Source organism: Varanus komodoensis, unplaced genomic scaffold, assembly GCF_004798865.1.
Source record: "Varanus komodoensis strain SLA01 unplaced genomic scaffold, ASM479886v1 scaffold12, whole genome shotgun sequence".
NCBI classification, from domain to species: Eukaryota; Metazoa; Chordata; class Lepidosauria; order Squamata; family Varanidae; genus Varanus; species Varanus komodoensis.
In genome coordinates, this window is record NW_025335349.1 from 25,072,046 (window position 1) to 25,084,088 (window position 12,043).

Genomic DNA, 12,043 nt, shown 5'->3' on the forward strand with positions numbered 1-12,043 from the left:
TAATCTGAGTGGCAAAAGAAGTGCATCAGAATAGGTTGAAAGAGAGGAAAAGAAGGGTCTAGAAAGACTGTCCAGCTAATCATAGTCTCAAGTTGTGCTGATATTGTTAGTATGATATATGGATTGTTGCTTAGTAAGAAACTACCTGTTGTTCTGCAATGATTTGTAAATTCCAGGAGGGGGTTCCAGCAGGTTTTTTTCTGGTCTCTTCCATGTGCCTCAAGTAAAATTACTACCTGAACTTCTCTTGCAGACCTTGATATGCTACTCAAGGCAAATTTCTGCATTACCAGGCTGGCACTGTCAAGATTCCTTATAGTACAGTGCTACAAGTATGTAGGTTGAGCACATTTCTCTCATCCTTTGTTTCTAGGCGGTGACTGGCTGTGAAGACTGCCTTGCAGCACTGCTGGACCATGATGCCTTTGTATTGTGTCGGGATTTCAAGGGCCGGACCCCAATCCATTTTGCCTCGGTGTGTGGGCATTCTGAAATCCTGAGGACCTTGCTGCAGGCAGCGCTCTCTACTGACCCTCTGGACTCTGTGGTGGACTATAGTGGCTACTCACCAATGCACTGGGCTTCTTACAGTGGTAAGGATGCTGAATTCTTGGCACAATTCAAGCTGTCTTTTCTTGTGGCAAAATGGAGGAAGTCAGTCCTTGGAGAACGCCAGTCCAAGGAGAAGTTAGTTCAGTAGGGCCACTGTTAGGACACCAGACATACAGTGCAGGGGTGCAGAAACCCAAGGTGCTTGGTGCTTTCCCAACATTTGTGCAGTCCTTCCCTCATTTCTAAGAGATTGAAATACTGATAGAACAGTATTTTTTTCTTCCCAAATTTCCAACCTAGAGTCACTCATCTGCTCCAGGGTCTCAGCACGGTGCTAAACCTTCTAGGATGTACAGTTGATTTCTACTTTGCACTGGCCATTCCTGTTCAGTCTCATGTGAAGTCAATAATCTACAGCTGCATATTGCACGAGAATTTGATAGTGGCAGGCAAGCTGTCTTTCAGAGAAACAAACTCGCCTGCCATTACTGACCTTCTCATTGAAGATCACCTGCAAAGCACCTGGAATTTACTAGGATTGCTTATAATCGTCTTGAGTAGGCTTGTTAAGTTGGAATGCTTGGCCCGGTGTGACATGTGCATATAGCCTGTGCTATAGCTTGCTCGTAAAAGCAAGCCACAGAAACTCCTGGCTACCACTTTCCCAGTTAGTACCATTCCCAGTTAGTTAGTTACCTTTCCCAGTTAGTACCATTCCCAGTTAGTACCATTCTCAGAGAGCATCTGAATGATTTGAAAAAGGGTCAAATTGAGCAAAGGTATCTCTGGATTCTACTGATAATTTCATGGAAGTAGACGGTGATCTGATCATTTCTCCTGCCTCTTCTGTCCTTTTGCCAGGGCATGAAGATTGTCTTGAATTGTTACTTGAACACAATCCATTTGCATACCTAGAAGGAAATCCCTTTACTCCATTGCACTGTGCAGTGTAAGTCATGGTTTGCTCTTGGGCTTTTGGAGGGGTTCAAGGGATGTACATATGTAACACTTGAAGCAAGAGGGGTGAATTTTGTGATATGAGACTGAGCCGCAACCTTTCTATAAACTCTTTTTGCGATGATTAGTTATTGTCCTGAGTGATTTTTAGATGATATATATGCAGGGGCCATATTATTATCATCATGTAGCATGCAGCAAATAGCACACGACTTATGCTAAATAAGCCAATGATATCACGTATAAACAATGAACATTACTGTTTGTTTGCCTCCCCCCGCCACACACACACACAATCCTGAGAGTAACAGACTCTTACCAACTATGGAGCATGTTTTATCCTTATCCCTTCCTATAACTACAGTGTCCAGAGTTTCCCATCTAGGGACCACCAAAGGTAAACCAATCTCAAACTGGACTACTGTGGTGTTTGTCTACAACCCCCATCACCCACAGCCAGCAAGGGCATTCAGTCATGTTGGAATTGCAGTCCAGCAGCATCTGGGGACCTCTATTGGGAAGAATGCATTTCAACTGTGGATCCTGTTGTGACCAGGATGTTGTGACCAGGATGTCAACAGGCTCAGAAGTAAAGGCAACAACTGGTTGCATTAAAATACTATTAAAAGTTCCCGCCTCTCCTGGCTTAACTTTGATCTCTGTAAGCCTGCTGAAAGAGAGCTTTTGAAGTACTGTTCAAATTTAGGTTGCATGAGCTTCCAGGATAAAGGAAATTCATAGCTGGGGAAGCTGCAAAGAAGGCATTTTGGTTTGTTTGTAAATGTTTCTCCCATCTCTCTAATGTTCCATGAATTTCCAGTACATACTTTATGAAACTGCTTTATCTCCAGTTAGAATGTTAATTGGTCCCAGTTTGTCCGATACTCAAAAGGCATTGAGCAGAGGCCCCTTCCCAGCCCTGCTGCACACAGGCCTTGCAGATAGGGATACCTAGGACTGAGCCTTGGATCTGCTGCAGCTGGAGCATGTGCTCTGTTGCCAAAACATGCATAATGTTTGCTTGCGATGTGCCGCATTTCCAGCTGTGCTCCTTTTGACACCTTACAGAGGAAAGCGTGGCTGAGCTTCACTAACTCATTTGTTTCTCACACTTCCTTCCTTTTGTAGAATTAACAACCAGGATGGCACTGCTGAAATGCTTGTGGAAGCATTGGGTGCCAAGATTGTTAATAGCAGAGATGCCAAAGGAAGGTGAGTGAGCGCGCACTCCTTCTGGTTGCACTTTGGTGGACACTTCCAGTTGTGGTGTCTCCTCCTGGAATGCATCAGACGTCACTGCGCCAGACATTGTTCGAATAGGAAGCTTCACTTCAAGTGATAGAGATACTAAATCAGCCCTCCCCAACCTGGTGGCCTTCAGCAGCATTTGAACTACAGCTCCCAGAATTCCCATCCCGCTGGGAATTCTGGGTGTTGCAGTCCAAATGTAGCTGGAAGGCACCAGGTTGGGGAGGGCTGCACTAGAGAAGCAAGGTGGTGATAGTAGTCCCACATGCTTCTTGTGTTGTGATAGAACACAGAACCATTGAGTGAAGCGGTGGAAGAGTCAGAACAGACCTTTTCTCACAATGCACAGTTCATCTGTGCTACAAGATGTTATGACAGACCCCAACTTAGACCATTTTGAAAGGCTACTAGATAAATTCATGAAGGAAAGGCCTCCAAAACCAGAAGCAGAATGCCCTATAAAGTGAGTTGCTGAAGCCTCATTGCCTTTGTGTCCTGCCTGTGGGCTTCCCATTGGGTATCTGGTTGGCCACCTTGAGAACAAGTTGCTAGACTAAGTAGAACTTTAGTCTGATACAGCACAACTGCTCTTTTTATGTTCTTAGGTTTTATGTTCCAATGGTATTAAACATTAAAGAACTGAGTTTGGTTCTCTACTTTGCTACCAGTTTCTTGGAGGGGTAGTAAACATTACAGGAGATTGTGGCTCTCCTCAAACTCAGCGGCCTCCCTTATCTTCCTCCCTTCATTCAGTAACATACAGTGAAGTGTAACATCACTCTTCCCTTTCCTTGCTCTTTAAGTAGCAGCCAGTGAAGCAGAATGAGGGTAGGGAAACCCCCTCTGTGAAGGAATTGAATCATGCACTTTCTTATTGTCACTGATCAGGGAAGAAAAGTGCTATTTTTTTTGGTCTGCCACGCCTCTTCTGTGATGTCCATTTTCCTGCTTAAAATATTTATAGGTTGCCTTAGGGTAAAAACTCTCCAGGCAGCTTGTCTAGCCAAGAGTGTAGGCAGTAGGAGAGCACTCAGCTCCTGAAGAAGCAAAATGATACTGGGAGGAGTTGTATTTTGGCCAGTTACAGTGACTTAGTTCAAACAACATGATAACCCACATGCAGGAGTTGAGTATGAACTGAATGTCTTAATTTACAACCATCTTATATAGGAAGGAAAATGATTGGTCTTTAAAAAAATTCTTCTCATTCTAGGACCCCCCTTCACGCTGCTGCCTTTGCAGACAACATCCATGGTTTACAACTGCTTTTGCGCCACCAGGCTGAGGTAGATGTGACAGACCAATTGGGAAGGACCCCTCTGATGATGGCTGCTGAGAATGGCCAGATGGCCGCCGTTGGTGTGTAGTGAATCCTCTACATTTCTGCTTAATGCCTGTCTTTCCCTCCCCTACTCCCACCGCCAAATTATGTTCCTTCCTGAGGTCTGCTTATTCCAAGTTGGTGTTATAAAATAGGTGCTAGGAAAATGCTGGATATGCATCTTTGAAAAGTCCAGATAGTCAGACTCAAGCCTGAGACTTATATCTGGCATTTCCTGCTAAAGCATTTTTAATTGATATTTGACTACTTCTCTTATAAAAGATGCACATCTTTAGTAGTTTTTACAGCTGGTTTTCTTCAGGCTTTTTAAATGAACAAGACTGTCAAAATAACCGCTTTGGGGCCTGATTGTTCCTTTCCTTCTTCTCCCCTACTTCCCAGCCTGAGTTACTTCATAGGGAGAAATTAGGAGTAGTTCTTGGACAAATGTACTCTGTCTCCCACTCTTCACCTCCGCAAATAATCCAAGACATTTTGTTACCTAGTACAAATTATTCAAATATATTCACCCACCATTATCGCATATGCCCATAGTGGCGAAAGTATAATACAGAATGATTGTCTTTCTAATAATATAAAAGCTGTAAAAGACCCAATATAAAAGACCTGGCATGGGCTGCTTCATCCTGTCCTCAGTGTGGGGACCAAACTGGGAGCTCCACTGATTATTTGAATGCGGAATCACCTTACCCCCAGGAGATGAATTTGGAAAAATGTTCAGGAGCCTGCCTGATGCTTGATTCATCACTGAGGTATAGCAACCCTGCAATTGTAATAACCCCACAGAGATGTCTCTTTCCAAGATAATTATCAGCACCATAATTATGTGTCTCATTAACAGATATCTAAACCAAGCATAGGGAGCCCCTTTCAGCCCATTTGAATTCCGGCCTGGGAAAGGTCTGTAGGGTGCATTCTAGCAGTAGGTAGGGTAAGGGCAAACTGGCCAATCCTATTTTAAGTGAATAGTAATGTCTATAAATGTACATAGGATTTGGCTTGGAGTCAGTCAGGACATGTGGCATTTAGTCTTCCCATTCCCACTTTTCTGCAAGCAGGGGCAGGGCCTGTTGTGTCCTTTACCTATAAACCTTGGCTTCCGTATTTTTCCCCTCTTGCCCCATTCCATCATGTTCTATTCCATTCCCTTTCTTTCCCTTGAACCAACATCCAAACAAACTATGATCCCTCATGCCTGTTTTCTTTCCCAATTTCTCACTGATTAGAAAGTGGAGGCAGGGATGGGCAGACACATATAGAAAGAACGGGAGATTGTGATACTTTGATACTTCTACTTCATATAGCAGCCTGTATGGTGTGAGGATTATGTGTGCACCTATTCTTACTCTCCTCTTGTCCTCCCCTTTGGAAAACTGCCAGTGCAGTGTGCCCACATGCAGACATGTATATTGGCATGGTTGAGATGAGGGTGTTGATGCCAGCTGGGCACATGAAGGGGTCAGGGCCACATGACTAAGGCTGTTGCTCCTGCCACTGTCTGTATGAGAAGAGAAGGACCTCCCAAGACCGCAGCGCTGGGACTGCTGCACCATAAGGCAGCTGGCAGGAGGAGCAGTGGCAGTGGGGATTGCTTGGCAGCTTTCTTTGGCTCTTTCTAGATCATGTTTCTCTTTGGGCAGTGATTGTGAGTTGAGCAGTGGCATTGTAAGTGCAGTGCTAGTCAGCTAAGAAAGAATCTGAGGCAGGAGAAAAAGCACAAGGGTATGGTGGTTAAAAAGAGGCAGTACTTTCTGGCTGGGTTGTGGAGCCCAGTGGGCTAGACAAGACCCTCAGGTTCCTCATCCTTGAGCTTAGATGGCTTAAATGCTTCTTCATTCATTGGATTGATATCCCACAGGTTCCTTATATCTGGGCTAGACTGATGAAGCATGTTTGCATCTTCAGCACATAAATGCTCAGAAACATACACACATGCATGTACACACAAGCTTTATAATGCATAAAGGCAAATAATGTATAGGGAAATGTAGCAGTTAATTTGGCTGAGGGGTGAGTATGTTTTCCCTTGAAAAGGAAGATGGAAAGGAAGTATCATAAAGTGGTAGTATGATAACTCTCTCTGTCCTGGGAAGAAAGCATATAGGTGTGGATTCTGTGGCTTGAAGAGATCCTTAGATGTTGGATTTCAGTGGCTGTCAGCACCCAGTCAGCATGGCCAATAGTCATGGAGGATGGAAGTTGTAGTCTAACAGCTGCACGGTCACATGATCACCATCCCCGGTCTAGGGCTGTTTCTGCCTTACCGCAACCCCTTTTGTTGTGGGCCATCCAGTGAGAGACACAGGCCAGGTTGTGTCAGAAGCGGGCATTTGGAGCCAGCCTCTTGAGCATGGGGAACATTTCTGTCCAGGAGGCTTGGGGCTGAGCTTGCAGCTCTGCTCCTTCATCTGACTTTTCTACTGTTGGCTGCTGTTTTTAATTGTTTTGATTGTTCAAGGTTTTCACTACTTTGAGGGGCTCTTTGATCTGAAAAGCTTGATAGTAAGTACTTTAATGCATAAAGTTGTCCATTTCTCACTTTGCCTCTCCATTCATTTTCAGAGTTTTTGCTGTACAGAGCAAAAGCAGATTTAACTGTGCTGGATGTCAACAAGAACACAGCTCTTCACCTGGCCTGCAGTAAGGTACAGCACCCATGGCTGAGACTTGCACGAGGCACTTTGGGCAGTGGCCTTCTGTATAGCTATTTGAGTTATTGCTGGAAGGGATCCTGTGTTCTTTGAGTTGAGAAACACCCCTGTATTTTGTCCCTGAAAGTAATCCAAATTACCTTTTAAAAACCCCAGGAAAATCCATAAGATAGTAGTAAAATTTGATTAGTTCACTTTGTTCCCAAATGTTTGAATTTCTACAAAATTTGAAGGCCATGAACTTTTTTCTGTTTTGCTCTTTCTTCCCCATTTGCCTTGGGAAGGTGCAGCACGGTCATTTGGTGGTGTAGGCCAACTGCTAAGTAGACAAGAGTTTGTCCACTTTCTTTAGAAAAGTACAGACTTCAATACATTGTGTACAGGATCTTTGTACAATTAGGGATGTGTGAGGAATCTGATAGGGTGTGTGTGAAATTGTAACAGATTATCAAGACTCACCCTTTCAGATCTCAGCTCTGTGCTGGCACCAGCTTGCTATGGGGCAAGTCATGACTCACTTTCTATGTTTTCTTTAAAAACTTGCTAAGGAAATCTGCATAAATCAACCAATTTGTTCAGATCCACTGATTTTATACGAGTAGCACCAGGTCCACATGCTTTTCAGGGGCCAATTAGCATAAGTTGAATAAATGAGCAAATGAGTGTTATTTCAGCATATTGTATCAGAATGTACAAATTATGTAAAAATAGAATGAAATGTGCAAAATTCCTTAGACTTTTTAAAAATGTGCATATGCAAGCCTCTCCTAGAGATAAATCTGTGGGAGCAACAACAATTCCTCTGCCTACTTCTGGTAATTGGATTGGAACAAATCAGATTTGCCAGTATCAGCACAACATTATACATAATAAATAACGTGAAAAAGGTATATAGGATATATAGAGAGGCACTAAAATAAAGAGATAAAGAGCCACCATTCCTTTTGCTCTTTCGTTCTTGAGCAATATCTAAGAAATTACTCCCCAAGTTGTGGTATCCCCACTCCCATACAGCAAAAGGTAAACTGTGTTTTTCTCACAAGGGGGCAGTGCAGAACAGTTTTTGATAGCAGCATTCCTTTTCAGACATAGTATGCACTCCCAGTTTTCATGCTCTGAACTTCTAAACTATTGGCTTGGCTTGTGTGTGATGGCAGATCACGATTTGCTGTGCAAAAGCACAAGCATTGCCTCCTGTATCCCCATTACTTCCACTTTTAATTAAGAACCAGAGTGCTGACTTCATTCAGGGCTAAAAAATCCACTGCTTAACACATGGGTCCTCAGACTACAGCCCGCGGAACGGATCCAGCCAGCCATGACCATCCATCCGGCCTGCGCCACCGCTTACCGCCCACATGCGCACTTGCTGTGCGGGCGGGGAGGCGGTGGCTTGCTCACTTAGAGATGGTCTCTGAGTGAGCAAGCCCACCGCCTGCCTCCCGTACATGCACGCTTGCCGCTGCCTTGCAGTGTGGGTGGGGAGGTGGTGGCTTGCTCGCTCGGAGATGGTTTTGGGCTCGCTGGGAGATCTCCGAGCAAGCCAGCCAGCCACCGCCACGCATGCCCGTTTCTGCCTCGCCCAACGGCACCTCCCCGGCCTGTGCCCCCAGGCACCCCCACCTCACGACGGTCACCGCAGCCTTTCATCTGGCCCCCTATTGAAAAAGTTGAGGACCGCTGGCCTAACACATGGTTTGTTGTTGGAAACAGCTTGTTTGTGCATGGTAAACTATGTATTAATTAATTTTCTGCTATGTGTGAACTGGTCCATTGTTTTGAGGATGAGAAACATGCTATGGGGGCTTGTTGTTTCTCTTTTGTTCTCTTAACTGTTTCCAGGTTTTTTTTCTAAATGATACTTGGTCATGACAACCAGTTTACCCACCTTGGACAAAACCACAAACCATAACTAGAGGAGATGTGTGCATGAGATGGATAGAGAAAACCCAAATAATGTTCATCATCAGAATTAAGGCATGGAGTGGAATGCAATGTAGGAAAGACACCAGTTTTTTTAAAAATAAAAACATTAATTTAAACAATTTATCTTTTTTCCAGGGTCATGAAAAGTGTGCCTTGTTGATTCTGGGGGAAACCCAAGACCTTGGCCTTATCAATGCAACTAACAGTGCTCTGCAGATGTGAGTATTTGCACAGCTGCTGGAAATAAGAAATCATTCTCCCCTGTCCCAGTGATGTTTTTCCCAGTGATGTTTTCTACCAAGTAACACAGTACATATCTTGAAATGGGTCAACAAAAACATGTCTTGTTAGGTAACTCTAAAATTGCAAGTGTCTCTTGTGTGTATGAGTGAACTATATACAGGTATCCCTTGCTTAATGCAGTTTTGATTAACACTGTAAAATTAATTGTGACAATCCCTTGATATATGCGACAGAGTTTTAATTAGTGCACCTTTTAAAATTTGCCACGAACAGTCATGGACATCATGACATCATTCTTCCCACCCAACCGTGATCTCAGGGCTCCTGCAAGTCCAATGGTGGTGGTGTTTGTATTGCAAACTCCAATTTTTCATCATGAGTTCTAGAACTCATTGACTATGTCAAGAAATCAGAGCATGCAGCCATCAAGTGAAAAAAGGAAAAGGAAACTGACATCCTTAGATACAAAACCTGATATAGTTAAAAGAGCTGATGAAGTTTCTGTATCTGCATTTCCTGCTGAGCTGCAGAAGATTATTGAAAATAATTACGATTACCGCCAAATTTTCATTGTGGATGAAACCTCCCTATACTGGAAAAAACTGCCATCTAGAAATTTTATATCAAAACAAGCAGTGCATCCTGGCTATAAAGTATCAGAAGATTGGATAACTATTACGCTTGGAGGGAATGCAAATGGAAATTTTAAACTGAATCCGCTGCTTGTCCACCGAACTGAGAACCCAAGGGCTTTACAAAGATGTAAGAGGAACTCTTTGCCTGTACTTAGGAAGGCAAATAGTAAGGCTTATAATTTGTGCCATTGATTTGATTAACATGGTTGTGATATATGTGGCAATATTGTGTAATCAATTAAAAGCATTAATCAAGGGATACCTGTATTTGGTTGCTTTCAGCTGAAATATTGTCACTAAAGTAGGAGTCAGGCTACCAGGTCAGAGTTTCAGGAACAGTGGACATTTCGGAGCCTGGGTGAAATAAATGACATCCATGGGACATAGGCAGTTGTGAAAATGGTGGGTGTTCATTGTGTTCTTTGAGGCAGGGTTGTTGCTTTTTTAAAATAAAGGACTTAAAAAAACAAAGAAGATATCTGATGCTTCTTCTGTCCTGTTCACCAAAGTAAAGCTTCCCATAGGAAGAACCAAATTTTCCCAGGTATTGCTTATTCTGATTGGCAACAACTCCCTATGATCACAGGCAGAACTCTTTTTCCTAACACCTCCTGCCTGATTCTTCCCCCACCCCACTTAATTGAGGATGTTGGATTGAACTGGGAATCTGTATGCAAAAATGTGCTGTACAACAATCCCTCCTCTAAGCTTAGGCTTTAGACTGTGATGAAGAACTGGTGGCACTCCAGATGTTGCTGGACTGCAACTTCTGTCATCCCTCACCATTGGTTATGGTGGCTTTGGCTGCTGGGAGTTGCAGTCCACCAACATCTGGAGGTCCATGTGTCCAAGTCTGCCTTGGATTTTTCACTTGACTTTCCTGAGTTTCCTGTAGTTTGTCCGAAAAGTGTGTGCTGAAGCAGAAGTCTTGGCTGCTCTTGCCAGGCACTAATGCTTTGTTGTGAGTTGATGATAACCAATCTGTTTATGGGGCAACTATCAGTGATATAATCTCATGATATCAGGTCCCCTGGTTCTTCAGCAGACCAGCCTACAGCCAATTATATTCTCTTAAACTTTTAAACTGCTGTCATATGCTTCTAAAAATTGAATAGAGTTAACATTTGTTGTGGAAAGCAGGCTGTGCAATCTTTCCAGGTGTTACAAAGGAAAGATTGGGGAAGCATTTTCCATCCACAGATGAAATGGTTATGTGTTTTTTCCTCTTATGGGATAGTAGTCTTGGCTATCTTCTTTTGGAATGCAAGTCAGATGAGCTTTGAACGCCATCAGTTAGAAGAGATGGGTTCCATCTGCCTCCCATGAGATTTGTTCAGTAATGCAGCCTGCTTTCTCTTCCTGCTATGCACAGGCCGCTCCACATTGCAGCTCGAAATGGATTGGCCTCTGTTGTTCAGGCTCTGCTGAGCAGAGGTGCCACTGTGCTTGCTGTGGATGAAGAAGGTGCGTATTCTTCAAACCTGGAAGCTCTTCTGGGTGAGCAAGTTGGAGACAGCACAGTGTGACCAAGTTCAGATGTAACAGTGCGAAAACCTAGGTTAAGTAAACTGTGTTTTGCCTTGCTGCATGTGAGCCTCTTCCACTTTGCATAATCAGCCTCCAGTGTTACATGATGTGTGAACCTAGAAACCTTGAGCTGTTTGTAGGTTAAACAGCCTAAAATTAACCTACCAGTAGTTCTTAGATTAATTTTGGATTGTTCACACATCACACAACAGCCTGTAACAAGGCCAAACAGAGCTTGATGATGGAAAGTGGATGCACACAGAACACAATACAGCATCAAGCCATGATTTCCTGTCATTACATGCAAGTGGGCCCTTTATCATTTCGTGAAATCTGTTCAGTGTAGATGAAGTAAGAATGTCCTCCTTGAGTGGATGGGCGAGCATTTGCTTATGTCTTACATAATACCAATACAGAGTTTTGGTCCACCTTTCAGAGTATCTCAGCACGACCACATTCCTAATCTTAGTGGTCATATCCTTAATCTGGTCTTTGGTGGGTGATTGGTTTCTGTGGTACCACGCATGTAATCCTGTGAAATTCCGTGGAAGTTCAAATTCCAACAGAATGATTTTTCTGCAGCAAGTAAAGGTTTTAAAAGATTTGAAAAGCCACACGTTCCACTTTCAGTTGGCTTCACTGCAGTGTCTCAAGTGTGCACCCTTTTTGCAAGACACACAGGTCCTGTTCAATTAAAGTAGCAGGAGGTGGCGAGTGGAGACATGTTCCTGGCCCCATCACACTCCATTTGTTGGGGCTGACAGTTGGCTGGCAGGAAGGACCCTGCTGTGCCCATCCAAATTGCAAGGGAAGCCTTTGTGGGTGCAGCAGCTTTGCTTTGCTGCTGCACAACATCAACCCCAAGGCCTGGGGGCCAGCAGAACCTCAGGAGAGAAAGGCTAGGCAGTGCATTTCTCCCCTCCTCCTTACATGATGTTCATTAGATAAGGGATAAAAAGAGC

General features: G+C 43.7%; 1 protein-coding gene across 2 annotated transcripts in view; it reads left to right on the top strand.

Annotated features, from left to right (window-relative positions):
• Positions 1-12,043, top strand: part of ANKRD52 (ankyrin repeat domain 52) — a 76,384-nt gene that overhangs the window by 47,528 nt on the left and 16,813 nt on the right. Inside the window, exons 21-27 of one of the 2 annotated variants that reach the window (XM_044421910.1) lie at positions 374-593; positions 1,414-1,501; positions 2,638-2,721; positions 3,971-4,116; positions 6,662-6,744; positions 8,812-8,894; positions 10,927-11,051. In XM_044421910.1, the coding sequence (XP_044277845.1) occupies positions 374-593; positions 1,414-1,501; positions 2,638-2,721; positions 3,971-4,116; positions 6,662-6,744; positions 8,812-8,894; positions 10,927-11,051 (829 nt within the window). The remainder of the gene's footprint in view (positions 1-373; positions 594-1,413; positions 1,502-2,637; positions 2,722-3,970; positions 4,117-6,661; positions 6,745-8,811; positions 8,895-10,926; positions 11,052-12,043) is intronic. The other variant, XM_044421911.1, reaches the window with a different exon arrangement.